The 23,125-nt window shown below is 37.8% G+C and overlaps 1 protein-coding gene across 3 annotated transcripts in view; it reads left to right on the forward strand.

Moving 5' to 3' along the window:
* Positions 1-703: 703 nt before the first annotated feature.
* The window catches only part of RAB3GAP2 (RAB3 GTPase activating non-catalytic protein subunit 2), a 53,199-nt gene continuing 30,777 nt past the window's right edge, over positions 704-23,125 (forward strand). For all 3 annotated transcript variants that reach the window (XM_067293041.1, XM_067293043.1, XM_067293042.1), the window contains exons 1-8: positions 704-850; positions 11,341-11,408; positions 17,174-17,297; positions 18,655-18,736; positions 20,974-21,021; positions 21,139-21,214; positions 21,361-21,462; positions 22,565-22,664. In XM_067293041.1, coding sequence (XP_067149142.1) covers positions 742-850; positions 11,341-11,408; positions 17,174-17,297; positions 18,655-18,736; positions 20,974-21,021; positions 21,139-21,214; positions 21,361-21,462; positions 22,565-22,664 — 709 coding nt within the window. In that variant the 5' untranslated portion in view covers positions 704-741. The remainder of the gene's footprint in view (positions 851-11,340; positions 11,409-17,173; positions 17,298-18,654; positions 18,737-20,973; positions 21,022-21,138; positions 21,215-21,360; positions 21,463-22,564; positions 22,665-23,125) is intronic.

Genomic DNA, 23,125 nt, shown 5'->3' on the forward strand with positions numbered 1-23,125 from the left:
AGCAAACGAGTTCAGTCTTAGAGATAACCACCACCCAGATAAAACCTATATCAAAACCCCAAGCCTCTGTACTTTAAGAATGCTTTACTTGGACTACTTGTGCAGTCATTTCTGCTTTTCACTACTAAAGAAACACAAACGTTGTTATCTACCACATAAAAGACATTTGTGTGACAACAAGCAACAGGATTTTATACACAATGAAAGCCCCGTAAAATACGATTTATTAAAAAAATTTTTTTAAAGGGCTCCTAATGGGGCAGCTTCTTGGGGGCCCAGAAATCATCCCCTCGTATTCTTCTCACACACGCTTTCCTTCGCCCTAATCCTGGGGGTCACTTTGAGACTCTGTGGATCAGCTGTCAGCACGGCATGTTCAAGAAGCATCTGTTTGCCAGAACAGTGAAGAGCAGACAGAAACGCTGCCCTCACGTCCAGGAGCCGACCCTTCCGCACACGCGGCGGATGCCTTCCCCCCAGCTGGGCAGGACCCGCCACTGCCGACCCCGCCCAGCCCGGCTCGGCGCGTCCCCCCCCCGCCAACGGCCGCCGCCAACGGCTGCCGGGGTCACATGGCCGCCGCCCCGGGCGCGCGGTGCAGGGTCCTCGCCGCCCCCAGCGGCCGGTCCCCGCTCTGCGCATGCGCCCTGCGGAGGCCGCCGGGCGGCTGGGAAGTCGGCGACCATTTCCGGGTTGGGCGGCCGGCGCCGGGAGGAGGGGGGTGGCGGCGGCGGCACCACCATGTCGTGCACCCTGGTCCCCTTCGGCCACTTCCAGGACCTGGAGGCGGCTCGCGACTTCTTGTGCCCGCACCGCCGCCAGGGCAGCGCCGCGGCCGGCCGGGAGAGCGGTGAGTCCGCGCCGAGGTGAGGGGGAGCCGCGGCCCGTCCGCCCGGCCCGGCCCGACCCGACCCGTCGGGGCGCCCCCCGCGCCAGGTCGTGCGGGCGCGGCTGCTCCTCGGGGCCCGTGGGGCGGGAGCCTCCGCACCCCGCCGCTGCGAGCCGCCCGGTGCCGGGCGGTGACCGCCGGCGCGGCGCGGCCGGGGGAGGGGGCTGGCCGGCCCTGGTGGGACCAGCTAGGGCAGCCGAGCGGCGTTACCGTGCCCTCCTGCGGCCGCCGAGTGCCGGCGTACCCGCTCTTGGTCTTCCTGCTCTCGGGGAGCTTCTGGTGGTCACCTGTCCTCGTCCTGCTGCGTGTGGGTGAAGGTCTTTGCCCACTAGAGCCTGTGTGCCACGAAGTCTGGGATGCAAGTTTTGTGATTTTGTCACTTAAAGGGCTGCAGTTCTCTGAAGGTCTTTATTAAAGTTAACAAGTACTGCATGTAGGCTTGCTTGACGATGCAAAATGCGCTTCAGGTAAGGTAAATAGTTAGTCTGGTGACTTGAAAAAAAAAATCCACCTCAAAGCGACTGTAGTCCGAAGTTGTGGAGCAGGTTTCTGTTGTGTGCAGCATTACAGAGAGTAGGAAGCTGAGCTCTCTGGAACAGAGCCTGTGTTCTGGACAGAAGAGAAGGGCTGACAGATCCAAGCACAGGCTAGGCAGATGCAGGGAAATGAGTCACTGGCCTGAGTCTTGTTCGTGCAATATTGCCTTAACTATATTGGCCAGTATTTGGGGTTTTTTTGGCAACTGCATGGCAAATAAAGCATTTGAAGAGGTCAGTGGGGGTGCTTGTAAAGTACTGTCAAGTATAAACACTGCTGTGGGAGAAAGCACAGAGAGGCTTATTTAAAAACTTAAAAGGTGGATAGGAAAGAGGGGGGAATGATGCAACAATTGTGAAAGTGATATAAAAGTACACTATATATTCAGCTAGTTAAAATGCATTATAGTAATATTCATACAAAAGTTTCGGTGGCAAAGTTATTGTTGCTTTCTTATTGTGTTCACAGTTGAATTTGATTCACTTTATTGTTGAAATGCACTTGGAAGAAAGTAACTTCAGAAGAATTTTGTGCAGCCAGATTTCATTGTCATACATTAGATTATCCAAAACTTTTGCTAGAAAACAGTTATGTGCTATTTTTATGCATGTTGTTTTACTCCTGTAATGCTCTAAAAAATGCATACTGGTTGCATATACTCTTGGTATCATCTGAATCTAAAGGAGAGGTTTTGGAACCATTTAGAAGTTGTTAGTGTCTCTTGAATATTGAAGATAAAGACAAAAGATGGTAACACACGTTTGTGTTCCAAAAATACGTGCAAAAGAAATTAAACTATTTCTCTCTTATTTGGCAGTATAAATGAGAATAGTTTGTGTAAAATAACTTCCACTGAATGCTTTTCTTCTGTTAGAGTAGATTTATCAAATGGTAACTGTAAAGAGAGAAAACTTTTAATATTTTGAAAACCCCCCAAAAATGAGAAGCAAGGAATGTTCTAAGATGTGCTGTTTTTCAATTTTAGTGAGTTGGCCGTGTGCTGGACTATTTTTATATTTGCTCATTCAGTCACTGATGCAGACCAGTGTTAGAATCAAATATTTTTCAAAACATTGCTCATTTGGACTTTTTCAAATCTTTCAGACTTGTGTGTGTAATTTGTTGATACTGCACGTTTTCATGTGAAAAAACTCTTTGCTGGACATAAAGAATAACTGGGGAAGTATGAGAACATAAAACAACCGCCTGCCTCTAATATTGTGCACCAGGAAAAGAAAACAAAACACTTTCCCAAACATTTAAAAAAAAAAATGCATGCTGATATAACCAGAGCAAAGGCAAAGATTTTTAAACTAAGCAAGATTTAAATAATTGTTTCTTATCAGAGAAAGCTGTAGTAAAAACTGCTCCCTTGGCAGAGTGTATTGTTTTAAAATGGTATTTTAATGAAATTATACATTAAAAACTTGGACTTTAATCTGCATTTTTAATCTTTTATGAAGAAGAGATGAGTTTGTCTTTGCTTATATGTTTAACAGAGAAAATAGCTCATTTGCAGTCAAATTCTATACTGTACTTAGGTAATTGCTTATATGTGGATGAATATAGCTTAGAAACGCTTACCAAAATTATAAGGAACCTACTCCTTTTATTTACTGCAGTGTTTTTTTTTTGTTTGTTTTAGCTAAGCTGTATTTGTATGGAAACTGGATTTCATTTTTATGGAGAATTGGTATTTAAATTTTGCAGTTAACCTTTTCCTCAGGTAGCCAGGATCTTTCATTTAAGTTAAATGTTTATACTAAAAGTTTTTCATAAACAGAGAGTATGTTAGCTGTAATTAATGAACTGATTATTTCTGGTTTTTGGAGTCGTATCTTAAAATAAAGTGCTTTAGGTGCTTAGCAGAATTTTCAAAAGCTCCTGTCACATTTTGGATAACAGATATTTTCGAAAAGGTGTTGCCAGTGTTGTGAGGATGTTTGTTTGTTTGTTTGTTTGGTGGGGTTTTTTTAGAAGTTACAGATCTTCTCTTTTATTGGTTTCTTAGTTACAGATCAGAATATGAAAACTTTTTCTGCTCTTCTAACTTTGGACATTTTTTAGTTCTGACCAAACTTATCAAGATATTTTCTGTGAATGTACTGGCTATGCTAAAATTCAGGGTGATTAATGTAAAAGCATTTTTGTATATATCGTAAATGAAAAGAATTTGCTTTGTCTGAAGGTGCAAACAGTATGTATTTCTAAATGAGCATGTGGTACTGTGACATCAACAAAAGTTTTGGAACATGAGAAGTTAGATGTCTTTTCCAGTTATGTGTATGAATAAAAAAGCTTTAGCTTTTAATCTAGTTGTATTTGGCATTGATGCAGTATATTTCATTTATTTTAAATATAGCAAGTTAACCTACATTGTCAATTTTAAATTTAATTTTAAAAGGCTTATCAAAATGATACATATATTAAAAATACAGATGTAGATAACTGACTTTTTAAAAGAATCTGCATCTTCATTCGTTCTAAGAGAAAGTGAAATTTTCTCGTCCTTTGTACAGGTGAACATTTAAACACAGTTCAACAGTAGAAAAGGATGATAAAAAGCATGCTATCAACTACAACTTTCCCTCCCCTCTTTCAGTAGCACAACAGTTTGTATCTGTCTAGTTCATGTGAAGGATATACTCTTCTGATAAACTGGAAAAAAAAAAAAAAAAAGATCTCCATTGTACCTTAGGTAAAGTCAGCTCAGTAACTGCCTGTGAAACGGGCCAGGAAGCACTGAAGGGAACTGTTCGTGTCCTCCTTGGCTGCATTATGGAATTGTACATTGAAACTTCTAATAATGCAATACTAAAGTAACTTTAATGATGTTCATTGATTATTGAAGTGCCTCTGTATCTGCTCTGATAAAAATATGTAGTTACTTTTTGGGGTGGGGGAGGTGGAACGGGACCTAATTAGAATAAAATGTGTTGTGGTGGGTCTGGCATTACTTGGCTTAAAGCAATAAAAACATTGTGGATTAAGCTAGCTGAAGAAGTTCCATATGGAATTCCTGTTCCTTTCTTCCCTAAAAAAGGGTTTGAATAATTTTTCACATTTCAATGAAGAACAGGACTCATAAAGCATGAGAATTTAAGATTCTTGGGAAAAGTTAATGCTAATGTTAATACTGAGACAGAAATCTTTTGTGGAGCCTGAACTTGGTGCTATCTAAGTGGCTTTCAAAACTTCTGTTTCAAATGTACAAATGCTGTGAATAGAAAGTATTTGTATTGCATTTAATTTGACAGCTTGCTGTGATGCAAGATGTTTGGGGATGAATGTTGGCTACATCAGAAAACAGCTGTAACAGTCATCTCTATTATGCAACTCTCTGTAATAAGACATTGCACATGAATGAAAAATAACTCATTAAATGCATCCTGTTTGCAGAATGTGATAAAGTTTCACAGGCATAACAGAATTTTAGCATTAAGAAATTAACAGGTATTTAACTGAAAAGAGCGGAAAAATCATGTGGTAATGACATGCATAACGCTTTCCATATTTTTTTTCTGGTTTGTTTGAGGAATTGAACTGCTCTTTATTTAAATTGTTGTGTCAGATCTCTCTGCTCTTCCATAGATTCTGAGCTCACACTGTGTGTTTTAAAATGCTTGGTTTGGTAGGCTTAATGACAGCAGTATAGCGACATAACCGGGTAGGTTCTAGCTAAACTTTTTTTTTTTTTTAATAAGAACAAAACAAAATAAAAAATCAGTAATTTTCTGGTGTGCACATATTATTAATTCCAAATATGTTTATCTCCCATTATCTAAATGAAACTCATCAGAACAAAACTTGTATTTGTGAGTTCCCAAACTATTGTACATGCATCTCTGATAGCAAACAGGTCACTTAAGAGCAGTATGCGGCCCAACATAAAACTTTGGGATGCTGCTGCTTATAAGAGGGAGGAGGGGAAAAAAAAGATTAAAAAAAAGAAGTTTTGACTGATTTGGGGGTTAGTTCAGAACTACGACGTGTCCTTTACTGCCCCTTTTTACAGCAGGGGTGATGGCTTATTCCTGGTAGAGGAACTTTTTCCAAAATCCGGTCCTGTTAAATTGGCAGCATCCTGAAAAGTGCTTTTCAGCCCTGGAGTCCCCTAATCATGTCTTTGGAATTGTGCTTGCATACTTTGCTTTATTTGGATCAACTACCTTAATTCAGAAATACAGATGACCAGGCTTTTTATTTCAGAGTTGCAAACAAGGTTAAAAAGAAAAAATGCATTATAAAATTTAATTTTAGATTGCATTTAGCAACAGAGTTCTTAACTGTGTCTGTGTCCCTCTTATTGAATTTTGTATATTCTTATTGAAGGGCCTTCTCACGAGCTTTCTTGTATTGCATCTTTTAATCAGATCCTCTCTCTCCAGATTACATTATATATGTTTAAGTATCCTTTCTTGCCATTTCAGTATTCCCATAACAAAGTACTCACTCTGCCTGTATTTTGTTACTTGCATAATTATTGATTCATTCTTAGATCTTGGTAGACTAAATGATATGCTGTCGACACCCATGGCAGAATGGCATTAGAGTACTTTGTCCATATCGTCTTCACCCTGAGTCTCTTGCTGCTTTAACATCTCCTTTACTTAATAATCCTTTTTTCTTGCAGTAACTTGAGCTGTGACCTGTACCTGAAAGAAAAATGAGATGATATACTTTGTGTGTCATTTGTTTCCTATGCTGTATAGCATCACAAGGCTTTTTTTTTTTCCCTATGGTACTTAAACTTTTTGGTTTTGGAGATAGGTTGTAATTTTAAGCCACAGAAATTTGCAGCATTATTTTAAAGAAGATTCATAGTACCGGCAATTATTTTTTAACTTTTCTTTTCTGTTGAAGGGAGTAGTGACCTTCTAAAGAAGGAGAAATCTCTCTCTCAAATTACTGCTTTTCAGATTAGTGAGCTAACTGATTTTGAGTGTCATGTTTTTTTCACTTGTTACAGACATCTAAAGTGATAATTGAAAATCAGATAGAATAGTGGTCTCAAAAGGGGCTTCCTAGTAATGCTGCCAAAACAGCTTGATAAATCTAGCAATCCCTAGTCGGGAGAGTTTATAAATGTCCTGTGATTACTAAATAGCAAGAAGAGTTTAAACTATGTCTAAAATTCCTTAGTCTGAAGTGAAAAGAAATGTCTTTTTCACCTCACTGATTGTGTAATGCAGAGGTATTAGAACGCCAATAAATATACATAGAAAAAAAAATTGAAACTCTTGCACATAAATAGTAGTGCAAGAAACAATTGCATATTCATTTTATCAATTCTTGAAGCATGGATGGAAAAGAAGCTGGAAGATCATAAGCAAGATGATGAAAAATTACATGCATGAAGTTAAGATATGAAATAGATGGGTGCATGACTTGATTTCGTTTAACTTTTATATATAGAAAGAGCATGTATATTAGGTTTTAGCTGATGCAGTTTAGTAGTTTCATGGCTGGTCATCTAAAAACTGGTGAAGACAGAAGTAATGCAAAGAGATTATTGGCTTGTGCACAAATTGAAATTTGCCTTTTATATTGTAAAAATAAAATTTCTAAACTTAAGCTTTTCTGTTTTGTTTTTTAAATATATGTTGCAATATACATAGGGTTAGTTTCACCTCTGTAGCTCTGGGAGTGTCCCCCCCCCCAACGTACTCTCCCACCTGTGCAAATAGCGACTGGCAAGCTCATGTCCAACCTGCCTTTTGGCACCCGCCACAGAGGGCTGGAACAGAGAGGCAAGGGCTGCGTGCCTGGAGGGAAAGGCAGCTGCTGCCTGGCCCAGGTCATCATGCTGCTGCGGAACGGGGAGGCTGGCAGCCAGCGTGGGAAGGGTCCAACTCCTGTAGCAGTTGTTACCTACCAGTCCTTTCCAGCATCAGGAGCAATCCTGTGACATAACTGTTCACTGATCTGGGCAGTTTTCAGTGCTCAGGGGTGTATTCTGCACTACTTCTGGGGAGAAAATCTTAGACCGAGTGAAAATGTCATTCTGCTTCATGTTGGATTTGACCCATTAACTGCCAGTTAGACTGCAGTGGTGCATTTCTGCTGCTTGTTCCTTTTCTTTTCTTGTCTTTTAAACAAAATATGTTCATCAGTAAAATTATTCTTTTGGCTCCTAAGGTTATGATAAATTTGCTTGAAATGAAGTCTCTTATTCATTGACAACAGTGCTGCAAATGTTGATATAACCATTAACTTAAGAGACGTTACTTCGGTTGCATGGAAATGTTAGCAGGATAGTACTTGATTCTGTGGATGTTCTGCTTAGATTTTCTTTAGTGAACCTTTCCGCATTAAATTCATCTTAAAGCAATTTTCTGCCAAATTATAAGCAGCCTTAAAGTTTCAAATGCCGTGATGGTAAAGTTTTAATGCTGTGTGCTTTAAATTAAAGAATGAAATGATTCTTGTAAACCCAGTAGATCAACTTCTACTTTTACTCTCTTTGCAGTAAAGCAAAATCTGACATTTGTTGCCGCTTTATCAAAATAGGGAGAACTGCTTACCAAACATCTGCTACTAGTCAGAGACAGAGGTGAATAAGAAATGTAGGTTTGCACAAGAAAGCTTGAAGATTTCCCAAGTAACAGCATATTACAAGTCAAGAACTGTTTAGGACTTGTTTAGCTACTGGCCACTACATAATGTCTTTTCTTCCGCAGATACTGCTTCTGAGCTCTGATTTTACTAAGGGAAAATGTGGGAGATTTCTTTAAAATCCTCATTGTAGACACAGAGGTTCCTGCGTCATCTCTCACCTGGCTATGGTTAGTGGGTGCTGGTGCATGGGAAAGAGTGTCAGTTCCTGCAAGCTGACAGCTTCTGTGGAATAGTTTGCGATTTGCTGGCACAGCTGAATAGCGCTGTGATTATTTTGGTGACTTCAGGTATTACAGGCATGTTCCTCTGCCTGTTGCTTCTCTATCCCTTGTTTCATAGTTTTATTGATGATCATTTATTGATGATTGTTTAATGCCCTGCTTCACTAGCCGTTTTAGTTGCATAGGTGAAGTGCCTGAATTACAGGGATAGGGAAACAACTTTTCCCACAAGAATTACTGTATGAAAGGTAGGAATGCATGCAGGGCCTTGAAAAATACATGCAATTAAAACACATGGGCAATATATATAGTGTGGAGAATGAATAGAAAGGAGCAAGCTTGTAAGGATTACAAGCTGTAGGAGATGCTGGCTTTGCAAAGTAGGTCACAGTTTTGAAAAGACCATGGCAGTTTCATTTATGGCGTAGTGCCCCAACATTACCTTATCCTTGATTCATCTAGATTCATCTGAGCATGATGATGACAGTAATGAAAATGTAACTGCTCAGAAAGAGGCAGCAAGAATCCTCACAGTCAAAGGTTTGTGTTGAGCGTTCAGTCTCATAAATGAAGTGGCTGAGATCTTTTGGAATGGTGATCTGCTCAGTGCTGTAGGGAATGCATTGGCCTCAAGGCTGACTGTGTTTCATGGACATGGTTATGTTTCTCCCGGAAGTAGCAGAACTGGACTGTGGCATGTGAAGGTACTTTTTTCCTCCATGAATTTGGTGGAAATGGGATTTTGTCGTCTTTTTGAGCTAATGAAATTCAAACAAAAGTAGAATTTTATGTAGCTTTCTTAGAGTAAACATTGAAGTTTTAGTTAGTGTTTTCTTCTTGCAGTTTATATCCAACAACACTTGCCATAGTTCTCCCTTTTATTAATACATTTGTGCATTGTAAAATTTTCAGGCTCAAGTACGAGATGAGACCATGACCCTTTGAAGCTTTTTACTTACATAGTTATGTCTGAAATAACTGCAGTGAGATCTGTATTGACGATGATGCAGTAAAACTGGTTGACTCACCCTTTTTGTGGACGGTAGACACCTTTCAAATTCTAATAAAGGTTATTCATGGAGTGGGTATTTTGTCTTACACAGTCTTGTGGAATATCTTCTCAATAGTACTGGTGAAAAGCTTCTTTCTTAAATATATTTTTAAGGTTCCATCTTCATTAGCCATACAAAAATTTAAATATCTGCCTAAACAGACAGAGTATGGATTTCTGTTCTGTTGTAATGGATGCTTTGTGTAGTGCTAAAGGAACCAGACTTTTTAGAGCAAATAAAATTGGAGTGTTCTTGATATAAATCTTGTTGTCCATACCATTTGACCATCCAGAATGGCAGAATCTTGCTTGCTTAAAACTAAATTTAAACTAAACTGAGGCATGACATTTCAACTTCTTTTTAAGGTTGATGTAGGCATGACATCAGTTAATGGAAAAAATTGAAAGAAATCCTTGGGAAAATCTTGAAGTCTTATGAAATCTGAAGCAGTAATATTGATGTTAGTGATTCTGTATGAGAGTTGGTATTCGGCTTTTCTGCTGAACTACAGCAATGCATATTGGCTTATTGAGGCCTTTCACGATTTTGTTGTTTGAGAATTGTACGAAAGTTGCCACCTTATTTAAAATAGGCAAGTAATGGCTTCTCGTTGCTGGCTGCAGGAAAACTTGATCTATTACCAGGAAATACCTGTGCATAATTACCCTTTGCACAGGCTCTTTAATTCACATTAAATTTTGTATTTTCAAATGAAAGAAGGTGTCAATTTTTTCTATAAAAGACTAGCACATTAACCCTTATAGGACCATTTGGAGTTGAGCCTATCTCTACAATTCACAGTTTTTGCAGATGTTTGAGGCACGCTTGTGGTTTCGCTGAGGTTTCTGAATGGCGTAATTAAAACTGATCCTTGTCTTGTTAACTTTCCTCTGTGTTGGCTGGCAAGGAGGTGAATAGCCAAAGCCCTTGTGCCCTTTTCCTCTCAGAGGCCACAGCTTCAGCTTTTGCTTTGGCTACTTTGGGAGTGATGGTGGTGAAATCTGCATCATCCTGGCCTCAGGTGTTCTGTTGTTACAGATGAATTTCCATATACATCCCTTAGGAGTGAAGATAAACATATGTTGCTACTGGCTGATCCTGAAATTAACTTAAAAAAAAGTAACAACAAAAAAATTTGAAACCCAAACCAAACACACACACTACACGTTATGAAAAGGGAGATGTTCCATTTAAGTGTAGAAATATTACTTATCACAAAATGATGTGTATGTAGTTCTTGCCATATCTTATGGGACATCTTAAATCAGTAAGCTGTTCGGGGGCATGTACATAGAGTTGTGAAGGTTTGGAGAGAGCTACCTCTCCCCTTTCTTTTCCTGTGTAGCTGCCTGCTAATATGTACAAGATGGGGGCTTTTGTTACCTTTGGAATAGTAACAAATAGATAAATGAAGCTGAAGTTTGAATTTTGCAGTCGATGAGGTCTTGGGTCTCTGTACCCACTGGAAGAAGTTCATTTATCAAGTGGACACATGGGTGTGGTTCCCCCCCCCCCCCAACTCTTGGCTTCAGTTTGCTGTATAAAACCAGAAATACACCTTTGCTCTCTTGAAATGGTGGTGGAGAAACTGAGAAAAGACAAATCTGTTTGAATAATTTGTCCTTGTAAAGTGAAGAGGCCCTGATGAAGGATCAATGACGTCTGGTACCGGGCACTGTAAACTGTTACTTGGCCAGAGTTCTAGATGAAGTCAGTCAAAACTAATTTATGCAACACAAGTGTTGTTACAGCATGTTTCCAGTTTGTACTTAGGTTACATCTTTTTTTTAATGGTGTTAAAAGTGAAAATAAATATTTTTTCATAGAAGTAAGACTTCTGTTTCTACTACTTCAGTTTTTTTCTGTAGAACTCATTTAGTTTCTGTTTATAAATGAAATTATGATGCATTGGAGAAAAGGAAATGCATTGAGGAAGGAAAACAACTGCCAGAAAATCTTTTTTGATTTCTTTTGTTCCTTGTCTATGCTATATTTATATGAAAAATCTTTTTTTCATTTAAAGCAGGTAAATTGGCAAACTGGGAAGATGATGGCTGGGGAGCCTGGGATGATGCTGAAATACAAGAACCTGTAAGTTCATATGTGTGAGTTTTCATTGCTAACTTGCCTTTTCTAAAGGACTCTCCTACTTGTTTGTGTGTATGTTTGTTTGTTTTCCCCTATGTAGTTATCACCTGACCAAGATAGATTTTGGACAGCATTTTAAATGTGACGGCTTCTTTGTCCATTAATCCTGTAATTGTTTCTTAATGTATCTCATATGTTACTTATTGCGACAGTTACTCGTATCCTTGTATTCTTTAGTTTTTTATTCTCACTAGTGCATCCACAGACCTTTCTGTGGAGCTGTTCCTAGGGGTGGCATCTTATGCTTTAGAGCCACCCAGAGAAAGTGAGTTTTGTTTCGGTCTCACTCAGTCTCTCTTTGGTGGGAGCAATCTTGCAGTCCTTTCTGAGAGAGCAAAGGCTTGATGTGTCTTTTTAGTATCTAAAACCCACCTCAACTTTGATAAAGCATAGAAATACCACAAAGAACTCGGGAACTGAAGATCAACTTCATTTTATATTAAAAAGAAATCCTGGGTATTTAATTGCATCCATAATTAGACTCCTTTATTTTGGGGGTCTCTTCCTTTCTGTTCCCTTTTTCTTCCAGTTTCTGAACATTAACTGTGGAGGGACAAATTCGGCCATCTAATCTCAGAATCTGGGTGACTCTTAAAAATGCTGGCCCACGGTTATGATTTTAAAAAATAAAACAAAACAAAAACAAAACCCTCAAACCCTGTGCTGTGGCTAAACACCAGACATTTTTCTGGAATTTCTAAGAGAGCTTCCTTATAAAGTGGGCTGGTAGCTGATTTGTAGGAAAAGTCAACTGCCAGCGCCTCAGGAGTGCTCCTTACTGAGAATGTTGCTACCTCCACATGCTGTCAACCATTATCAGAAATTTTTTTTTAACCTTTTGGAACAAAAGAATGCATCTTAAGGAGTAATTTTAATCCTATGCAAAATGCAGATAGACAGGAGAATCTGTAGGCAAGAGACTGGAGCAGATATCTCAGAATTTTATGGTATAGCATGAAAGAAGAAAGCTGAAATGATGACAAGGATTACCTCAATATCCAACTCCCAGCAGGGTGTGGTTGTATGCATCCTATTATTATTTTCTTAAGAGAAGTAATGTTTTTCTAGAAACAATGCAAAAAGTTGAATATGGCTACTTGGTAATAGGCATTTTTCAGTATTGTCTGATTTTTCATTGCTTTGGTCAGGTGATTCACATCCACAATTATGTTACTTTCCTCCTGCTTGCCTCCATTCCAATATAAAATTAATACTGAGAAGTGTCGTTACTAGAACTTTTAAAAGAATGATGCAAGTTGATGTAGTTACATGCCCTGTTCTCTGAGCAAGAGTTGAATTTTGCCATCAGCTTTAAAGTTCTGTAGCTGCCTGTATGGTTAGTGAATGACAGTCCAAAATATGCACGAAGGAGAGGGAATGCTGGAAATGCATCAGAATGGGATAAAAGTTACAAAGTAAAATGATTGGGAAAAAAATAGATGCATAGGCCTTCATTCCACTTGGGACTAATGCCAAAAAATAAGTATTGAGAAGAGGAAGGAATAGTCAATTTCTATTTATTTATTTATCCTAAATATGATGGCAAAGAAGGTCATATTTGGATATGCAGCTTTTATTAGCTGGCTGAACAATGGGTTTTGGGAGCCTGGACATGGCAGTGGAGTTACGAAAATCTACCATGAATGAATAGAATTCACAGACTCCTAAATCCTGAACCACTGATGTAAGCATCTTTCTAATAAATGCGTAGTACTCCTTTTATGTTGTGATGTGTGGATGGTATATGAGGGCTCGAATTGCATGTGCTGATATAGCCTCTGTAGGATGGGGCAGCACAGTTGCTTTTTAAAGGGAAAAAAACCATCCCTCTATCCAACTAGTTCCACTTAGAATAGCGCGGCTAGTCTAGAATTGTTGGCAAGGCTGAGACTTCTCAGTTGCCGGCTGACTTGCATAAGATGTTTTGTTAGGGAAAACTGTCCATGTAGAAATTTTCTGCATCCGAATGAGTCATCTGAACAGAACTGCTTGAATAATTCCCTCCTAGAGAGAGCTAATGGGATGGATTGAGGAATTCAGACTTCACCTTGCTAATGAAACTTTCTTATCTGCTGTCTTTATCTCAATATGCAGGAACTCCACCAGTGAGTTGGGCAGTATCTTTGTAGCTGCTTACTTCAGCAGGGAACAGATCATCAGCTGAGATGAGAAAGCAAGACAACATGAGTGGTCTCTCAGGGATGAATCACTCTAGATGCTGTCAGGGAAAGAAAAGAATATGAAAACTCTGAAATAGGATGGGTCTTCAGCTCCACTGTAATCTCCATGAAATGAGTGTTTCTCAAGCCACATCCTTATTAGATGTGCTGTAACATTTAGAATTTCCTTAGTGTTGAGAACAAATACTTCGTTTTCTACTTATGCTGCTATTTGATAGACTCTGCATGTGTTGATGAATTGTTTTCCTTTCTGCTCTCTTGTTCCACTCCTCATTGTCTTAGGATTTTGGAATGCAGTATTTTTTTGCACATCAGCTTATTTCAGTTCATCTAAACTTCTGTATACTGAAGTCTGTAGAATTTGTATATTGATATGTAAGGTTTCTTTATCTGACTTAATGAATTATTCTTTTAACTTGTAATGCACACTGAGCCTGTCCTCTACAAAACTTTAGACTAAGATTAGTTCAGTTTTAGTTAGTCATTTTAACAAAATTTGTTCCTCTGAAAAAATAAACTATAAAAAAATCATGCTGATGAAGCCATGACATTAGTTCAAGCATAATTTTAAAACCTTTTTTAAAGCACACATTCCTGTTTGCAGCTGGTGAGCTTGTCAAGGGGAGTTTTAAAATCTCTTAATTCTTTAAAATGACAGACTCTTCTTCCAGGTAGTTCACAGCCTTCCAGTGCTTCTGGCCAAACATGTGAAACCCCCTTCACTTGTTTGCTTTCCTCCAAAGTTGCTTGTGATTCCAGGCTAAACTCTTTCAGGAAGAAAGAACTATCATTCACAGGAAACGGGGCATTCTTTGTTCTGTGTATAAGCATATATATAGGTGTATGGATGGTGAACACAAACTGAAATGATTGCATCAGTCTAGAGTAGCATTGAGGATGACTGTTATAATGAATTCCTTTTTAAGATTCTAACTGTTTGCTGATTTGCATCACAGTTGGTGATAAAATATATCTTTTTTGGAATTTCTCAAGGTCACCTGGACAGTACCTCTTTCATGGAACATAGCAACTTTTATGAAGGCTTTAGAAATTAAAAAAAAAAGGGGGGGGGGTTCTTTTCTTCTGTAAGGTGTCTTTTTGTGCAGCTGATTGGTTATTTGTAGGGATGCTGATGTTCAAATCTTAAGTGCTGATTTTAATCATTCTGTCTTTCACCTTTTTCAGGCAGCTGCTTTTGACAAGTTAAATGCTTTTCAATTTTAACTCTTTACTTATTTTTGTCACTAATATGAGATGGCCATATTTTATGTTGTAGATTTCAAGTTCTTTGTTTTTACATACAAAACTTTTTATTTAAATTCTCTCTTTGAGATATAATTTTAATTTCTCTTAAGCTTTCAACATTTCTGTTTTTTCCTGTTTGAAAATTGGTACATTAAAATTAACTACATGGATTTTCTTTGGGATTTTTTTGGTAATGTGTTTTGACACGTGATAGGTTTATACTTTTCATTCATTCCGAGTTTTGTTCTGTCATGAGGAATTAAAGTTGTCCTGAGTATCCCAGACAACTTCATCACCTCTTGTAAAGCCTTGAAAAATGCCAAAGAGGCTGCTCATATTTCACTCTGCAGATATGATAGTGTACTTCATGTGTTTGAAATACCTGGATAAAAGTATTAGCAACTGGGGCAGTAATCCTGTAAGTGATTGCAGGTGTCCCTGCTGAGGCCATGTGATTGTTTGCTATATAAAGAAAAAGGCTTTTGTCTTGCACGTTCACGATGGAACTACCTTTCTACAAGGACGGTGATCTTGCTGGTTTTCCATAGGCAAAGATTAGGTCATTCCTACTGATGTTGGGTAGGAGTGGAAGGAACCCCATTTCTTTTTCATACAGACTTTCATTTTTATACAGGTTTTTTCCCTAGAAGATTTGCTATAGCAGAGGAAGATGTACAATTCATATATGGTAGCAGAGTGTATGTATCTGTATTAATGCATAGAGACAGTGGGATCACTGGTGAGTGTGTGTAGTATCTTTCAATATCTTTTAGAGGCATTTCCTGCTAGTATGCTTTGGGAAGTCGTATGTAATGACAGCTCTGCTTTTAAGCTTCAAATGTTTTATATAAATGTTCTGGCTGAAGCTAGCTTTCAGTGGAATTTGTAACTTATTGCAGTAGACTGGTTGATTTGCTAATAAATATGGTCCAAGGCTGCTTCCGTATTTGAATTTTAGAGTTATAGAATGGCAGATCCCAAATAAATATTTGTACAGTCCTAATTCCCAATGTAATTAGGGGAAAATTGTTGCTATAAAACTTGGCATCTATTAACAGACCAAAATGACATGAAAATAGGTATCTTCCTATACAAATCGAGCGATAGTTAGGACAAAGGTAATTATCAGAATGCTTGTAGTGTGCTAATACTGAGCATGCAGTGGACATCAAGGATATTCTTATTTTCACATCGTGACCATTTTTATGCTGTAACCTTATGAAATGAAATAAATACAATAAATAGCTGATTATGTGTCTGATATGTAAATTCTTCCTACAATTTGTCTCTACCTGCAGTAGATGTATATGTATTTTTTTCATGTAAATGCAATTTTTTTACAGAGAATTTTCAGAAAAATGATCACACAAGCTTTTGGGTTTTTCATTTGTATATAGCTGCTTTGAAATACTAGAGGACGGAGTAACTTTTTTGGAAGGCTAGGAGGAGGTAGTACTGGAGATGTGGCTCTGGAAATAGAGCATGTGGACAGGGGAAAGTGATTGTATTGCTGTGATCAAGCTAAGAGGAAGGAGCTAAGATAGAAGAACAGGAGTGTCATCTCTGAGAGACCTTGTAGCAATCCGCTAAAAAGGCGTTACCTACTTTCTGCCTTTGAACTGTGGTTAGCAGGAGCTCCTCACATCTGTTCTGTAGTCAAATGTTGCTCAGAGTCAGGCTGTTGCTCAGAGGAGAAGGTGATGCTGTCTTTTTGCTCTTACACATATGACACTGTCTAATTCTATACTTACTGTCATTAAACCCTTGAAGTTTGGTGCTTCTTACATTGAATTTGTTTCTTTGTGAAGTTCCTTATTGTGGAAAGGCACATGATACCTGTTATGTTACCTACCATAATGCTTTAATCTGAATGCCAGCCCTTAATTCCTTTCTTCATATGCCAGTATATTTACTGAATGCTGGTCTGCAAATAAGCTTGGATAAACTGTTGGTATTGAGTATGATTTATGAGTGTAACTAAAGATATTCTTATCCAGTATCTTATCAAAAATAATAAAACTTCAAACTTTATTCCAGGTCTGTCTCTCTCTGGTGAAGGAGAGGATTTCAAGGAGCAGAGTTAGTGATTATTTCTTTTTCTGCTCTGTAGACACGCTGATATAATTAGTGCAAGGTTGATGCATTTGTCTTGTCTTTTTTGTGCAAGTTTGAGCTCTAGTAATTTGGCAGGTAGTAGTGCATTCTGCATTGGTGTTGAGAGCAAGGCAAAATGTTGTCATGAGTCTTGCAAGTTTCTGCTGTTTACTACATCTTTACCCATAGGAAGAAGAGGAATCTACTTCCAAGAACCAGAGAAATTACTGGCTTCAAGACTGTGTGTTGTCCTTGTCACCAACAAATGACTTGATGGTAATAGCTAATGAACAGAAAGCTGTCTTTTTAGTGCGTAAGTATAAATTCTATTAAGTGTATATCCTAGTAGATTTAACAGTAACCATCCCCCCCACCCTGTAAGTTCTGTCTTCAAGAATTTTGGAATGGCTGAGTGTTTTATAGTACGTCATGCATTCCTCAGGTACTGCTAGGCAAGTTGGATGCTTTGTCTTTACTTCTCAATTATATTTGGGTGTGAGAAAACTATTTTGTCATGAATAATTAGATATAGAATATACTGTAACTAACTTGTCAGAGATGCTCAGAGATGTTGACATTAATTGTGCTCAGTGAGCAAAACAAAACTTTTGTCTTCTGTGTTAGTTTTATCCTTTAAGAAATGTTTTACCTTTTTTTCCCCTTCCCTTGAAAAAAATGAGCTAACTGGACCAATGTCACTTGGAGGAGAGAGTCTCAAGATGGATTCTTTTAAGATTTCTTCTTTGACAGAAAATTCTTCTCTATCTTCTAAAATGGTTGACAGGGTTTCTTATTTATTTTTATTTTACCGTAAGGCAGGGCTACCAAATGGTTTTATAGGTACCATTAGTGATCTGTGAACAATGAGCAGCCAACTGCCATTTTCAGATGTGCTGGTGCTATTAACAGCTGCAGTTGGTGGTATGCAAGCATGATGAAGGGGAACCTCCTGACAGAGGGTTTATTGTATACCCTTAAAAAAAAAAAACTGTTGAACCTGGGAGTTAGGTAACTAGATGTATTTCACGAAGATGTCATGCTGCATTTGTCATTCCCTGTAACCTATGTAGGTTAGTTGTTGATTTTCTGTAGAAAATGAAAAGATAGCAATACATAATTCTTCACAAAGTTCAACAATCAAATGTCAGTTGGAAGAGCCACGTGAATGATAGTTTTGTGTTTTCTAACCTTGGTTATGAGGTGATCACTGAGGTGATTAAAAACCACATGGTCAAATTTAATGTAGATTTCCCGTGCTCTTCTTGGGGATGAAAATTAAAATATTGCTGTTTGTTTAGGCTCACTTTCAGGAGACATCCCAGAAGTTGTTTGCCCTTGCTTGGCACCTATCTCCTAAGGATTCCTGTTTTATTAATTGAACCTTTTAAAATTTTATGAAGTAGGTATGACTGTATATATCTCTTTAAACAAGATTAGGCATTTCAGGAGGCTTTTCATAGCATGTCATTCCCTGTGAATTTCTAAGAAAATACATGTTTTTAAAGGTCACTTAATTTTTTTTTCTTTTCAAACAATCTTCAAGTTGTGTAATTGGTGCTTAACTGAAGTGTGGCAGGATGTATTGTACAGAAGAGAAAGATTAGAACTAGGACTACATCTGTGAGATGCAAGACTGGTTTTATAGACGGTGTCTTTATTCTTAATGGCAGCTAAATGGAAGCACAGTGACAAGGGAAAAGAGGAAATGCAATATGCTGTTGGCTGGAGTGGCTCTCTGAATGTTGAAGAAGGGTAGGTATTGAACTGTAGCTGTAATTAAAATGTCATTTTTGTATTTAATAAATAGTATGTAATGTATGTAATAAATAGTAACATGATTTTTATTTAAATATACTTCCCAAACTTTTGGGGAAGAAGTGCTCTGACTGAAGCGCGTTTCATGGTTTTATGCATCCTAATGTTATAAATGGAGAAATGGAGTAAGCTGAGTGGTCAGAAACATTGTCTGAAAAAGTCACTGCTTATGGGTACTGTGATATCTCAGTATGAGTTCCTACAGATTAACAGAGGTACAGTCTGTGGAAATCAGTGCAAGTGCATATAATTCAGAAACTTTAACAAGTCTGGGTTATCACAATGCTTTTCATAAATTCTTATTTTAGCAAAACCCCCCAGTATGCATACCCTTTTTGAAAATCCACTTTTATAGTAGAGATGGAATTTTGTCAGGGAATGTTGGGACTGGAGGTGTGTGAAGTCTTTTAGAAATGCTTCTTTTAATCTTCCTAAACGCACGCAAATACAGAGGTCATCTTCCTGATTAAGAAGTCACTCCAGGTCATAACCAGTGAGCAAAACTCATGCAATACAAAAAATTTTTAGCTTTCAAGGTGCAGTAAACTTCATGTATGCAGGGTTTATCTTTGATGTCCATGATAAATAGCCTCTTACATGTTTCAGTCACTTTTAGAAATAGGTTTTTGACTCTAAGTTATTTAGAGGACTTCGAAAATTTACTTTGGTCTTGCTTTTGGTATTTATATGATATTTCTGCTAGATCTATCTTCAGATAACTGACAGACTCTTTCTGAAATCTCCATATGGGGGAGGATTTTGCATTTCATTCTTACAAATATTTTTGTAAACCCTCTTAAGTTTGCAGTCTTGAGCTGCTGTCTCCCTTTGAACATCCTCCCTTTGGCTTCTGTTATGTTGAGGGAGGTGTTGACCTAACCAGCTTCTCTCCAATCTGTAAAAAGCATAATCCTATTTTATAAACTTGCTGCTGGCATAGATTTGAACTGTTTTGTAGTGTGTCTCTATGTGTTTTTTTTTCCATCCTACCACTGAAGTTACCATGTCATCTTTTAGTTTTTTAAAAAAAGGTGTGTTTTTGGTCCCTAGAGACACTAACATATGGAATGGGAAGCTTTCTTTAGATTGACACAGTCATATTCATTACTGCTTGACGTAAGGTTTGCAAGTGTTTCCTGTAGGTGAGATTTCTATTTCTGTGGATGTGTAAATATAACACAGATTGTCTAAAGACTTGAAAATTTTTTTGCCCAAAGTCATCTTCAACTGATAAAGTCCTGTGGTGGCTAAGCTTTCCTGTTAAAAATGAGATTTCACTGAGATACTTAACACTTTTAAGCTGTAATTTTTCACATGTCAAACATGCATTTAGAAAACTTTTTTTTCCATTGTTGTTTAGCTTGCTTATTTAATCATTGCTTGGGGAAATGGAGGTGACCTGAAATGCAGATAATCAACAGTACTGCAGGCATTTATGCTTTAAGTACTGTTTAGTATGTCATCTCAAATTTGTGTGCTGGCTGTTTCATAAAACTTTCACACTGCTCTGTTTCCCTAGACAAAGTAAAACTTTCCATCATGGCAGCAGTAACATAAACCTTTTGATATGAGAAATTGAGGCTGCTCTTCTGCATTTATTGAGCATGCACACTTTGGTTAAAGGTGCTCAGATTTTTGCATTAACTAGGAAGACCGTGTTAGCTCTTGAAACACTTTCAGGTTATGGCGTGATAAAATGCAATGTCTATAAAATCTACTAATTACAGAATGGATTTCAGAAATGTGTTTTGATAAGTAAAGTTCAGGGTTTTTTAATGATTATTCTTAGTAATCATTACAAATCAGAACAAACTTAGTTTGGTTTTAGATGCATGAGATCAGACTTGTTTGAATCCGTACTGAAGGCTATTGGCAGACTAATCAATCTGTGAATGATAAAAGAGAACATTAACAGGGTGTAATAAGGACATACAATATACAATGTATTTGGACACTAATGGTGTCTCTTAATATGAACTTGCAATTAAAATGTCTTTAAAAATGAGGCTTTTCTTTTTTGACTTAGTATGAATTTGTATGGTAAATTATATGCTGCATTAATATATATTTTTTAAATGCTCTAAATGCTGATTTGGCAAGAGTGTCTTATAAAACAAAACTTCACAGAACTGGAGGATGAAATATGCTGATTAATTATACCTTTCTTTTTCTAGTGAATGCGTGAGTAGTGTGTTGTGTATCCCGTTGGCAAGTCAGAAGAGGTAAGGACTGATCTTTTCCTATGTATATGCATTGTCAGTCCCCTTACAGTACAATTTTGAAAATGTGCAGCTCAGAGCAGGTTTTGGTTTTTAATTTCTGGTATATCTTTGAAACAGGAGTTCCACAGGCCGTCCTGACTGGACCTGCATTGTGGTTGGCTTCACCTCTGGCTATGTTCGTTTCTACACTGAGGTAGGTTTCTCAGCATGGCAGGGCCACATGGGAGCTATTGTAATAAACATCTATTTCTATAAAACATCTCTTTCTGCAGATAGTACTTTTTGCCTCTCCTAAGCAGGGGGCAGTAATGTTCATGCTTATTATTTTTTCTCTTCTAGAGTGGAGTGCTGCTTCTTGCACAGCTTTTAAATGAAGATCCTGTCCTGCAGCTTAAGTGCAGAACCTATGAAATTCCCAGGCATCCTGGTGTCACAGAACAGGTTTTGTCAGATTATTTCAAAAGCGCAGTGGCAGTGTTTTGGGGTATGGAAGGGAGTCTTCTCTGTGAATCCTCTACATCCTTTACAAATTTCTGATGAGTGGAAAATTCTTTAGAACAAGAGACTATAGATTTCTTGTTCTATAAGAATTCTTATCTATATGGTTTGAGGATTCAGCAGTTATTTCTGTCTCCTTTGAAATATAGTTAGCTTAATAGATTAATTCTGTTTTTTTCTGTGCTATCCTTGAAAAGGAAGACTTTGTTCATTTCCTGTTTTTTTTCCTCATTTATGTGCACAAAATATAGTAATGTATTGTTGACGAAAGGAGAAAATGCAACTTGACAGGTGCCAAGAGCTGTATACTCTTTCATAATCACTTGATTCCAATTATTTCACAGAGAAGACAGCTGAAAGGTAAAACAATCTTCATGAGAGATAATGCTAGGAATATGCATTTCATTACAAGTATTTCCTGCAAAGATTCTTGTAGAGCTCATGCTATTTAGTAGAAAAGCCAGCCTTCTTCGCTCTTGACCGAGTTGGCATGCTTTATGCAGAGAACTAATGAAGTTGCAGAAATTTTTAAGCTGGCTTTATACAAACGCTCATGTGATTTAGCGTGACATTTTGGGATCAGTTTTGAAATGCGGACGAATTAAAGTCTTTGCATCTTGCATTTATATGACCAAATTAGGATTTATGTGCCCAAGTGGTAATTCAGGCGCTAATCCAGTTTCAGAATTTAGCTCATATATCCTTGATACTTGTATTCTAGATAAACCTGTTCCTCTGTGGCCTTCATAAGCTGCTGTAACTGTTGTGTTTTCTCCTTAAGCCATAAAATGTATTACGGAAATATAAAAGTCAGTGAAAGAAGATAAAAATTCAGAATAATGTGCCTGAATAACTGTTGCATATTCATATACTGGACAGCTTAATACTTGTTTTCTTTAGTTTTGCCTTATTCTGTTGTCTGGGGATTGTTAAAAATTTACTGTTTGGATGTAATGCTCATTTTCAGATAGTAAATAATATAAAAAGCTAGAAAAGCTACTATTACAACAATGACACTGATTTATTTATTTATTTTAATATACAGAATGAAGAACTCAGTATCTTGTATCCAGCAGCAATTGTGACAATTGATGGTTTCAGCCTCTTTCAGTCCCTTCGTGCATGTCGTAATCAGGTAGCAAGAGGTATGTTTAAAAGGAAATGTTTATTTTTGGGGCTGTTAATAGTACTTTTACTGTATATGAAATTTGTTTTTGTTTGTTAAGTACCAAATCAAGGTGGAGTTTGGATCTTCCTTGCTTGTCAATCGGCATGTAGCATCTGCTGCATACAAGTAGTTTTTTTCCTCCACAGAAAGTGTCCTCAGAGCACAAGTTATCTGAGTAGTATTGCCTGTCTTGCACATTGTTACCTTAATACTGTTAAGGTGCTTAGCAAGTCAGGACGCTGATGTCACTGAGAGTTAGTGAAATGCTTTTCTTCCTGGGAAAGACCTATTGGGAATTGATACCACTGTAATGGTGACATTAGTAATGGTCTATGCTCTTCATGTTAATGAAGGCCTGAGAGTCTTTGGTACCTGTTAGACTTTGCAGTCTTTGATCCTGTTCCGTTACTTTGGTGCCTGTTTGAACTGTGATTTGGA

The sequence above is a fragment of the Apteryx mantelli genome, chromosome 3 (genome assembly GCF_036417845.1).
Source record: "Apteryx mantelli isolate bAptMan1 chromosome 3, bAptMan1.hap1, whole genome shotgun sequence".
Taxonomy (NCBI): Eukaryota; Metazoa; Chordata; class Aves; order Apterygiformes; family Apterygidae; genus Apteryx; species Apteryx mantelli.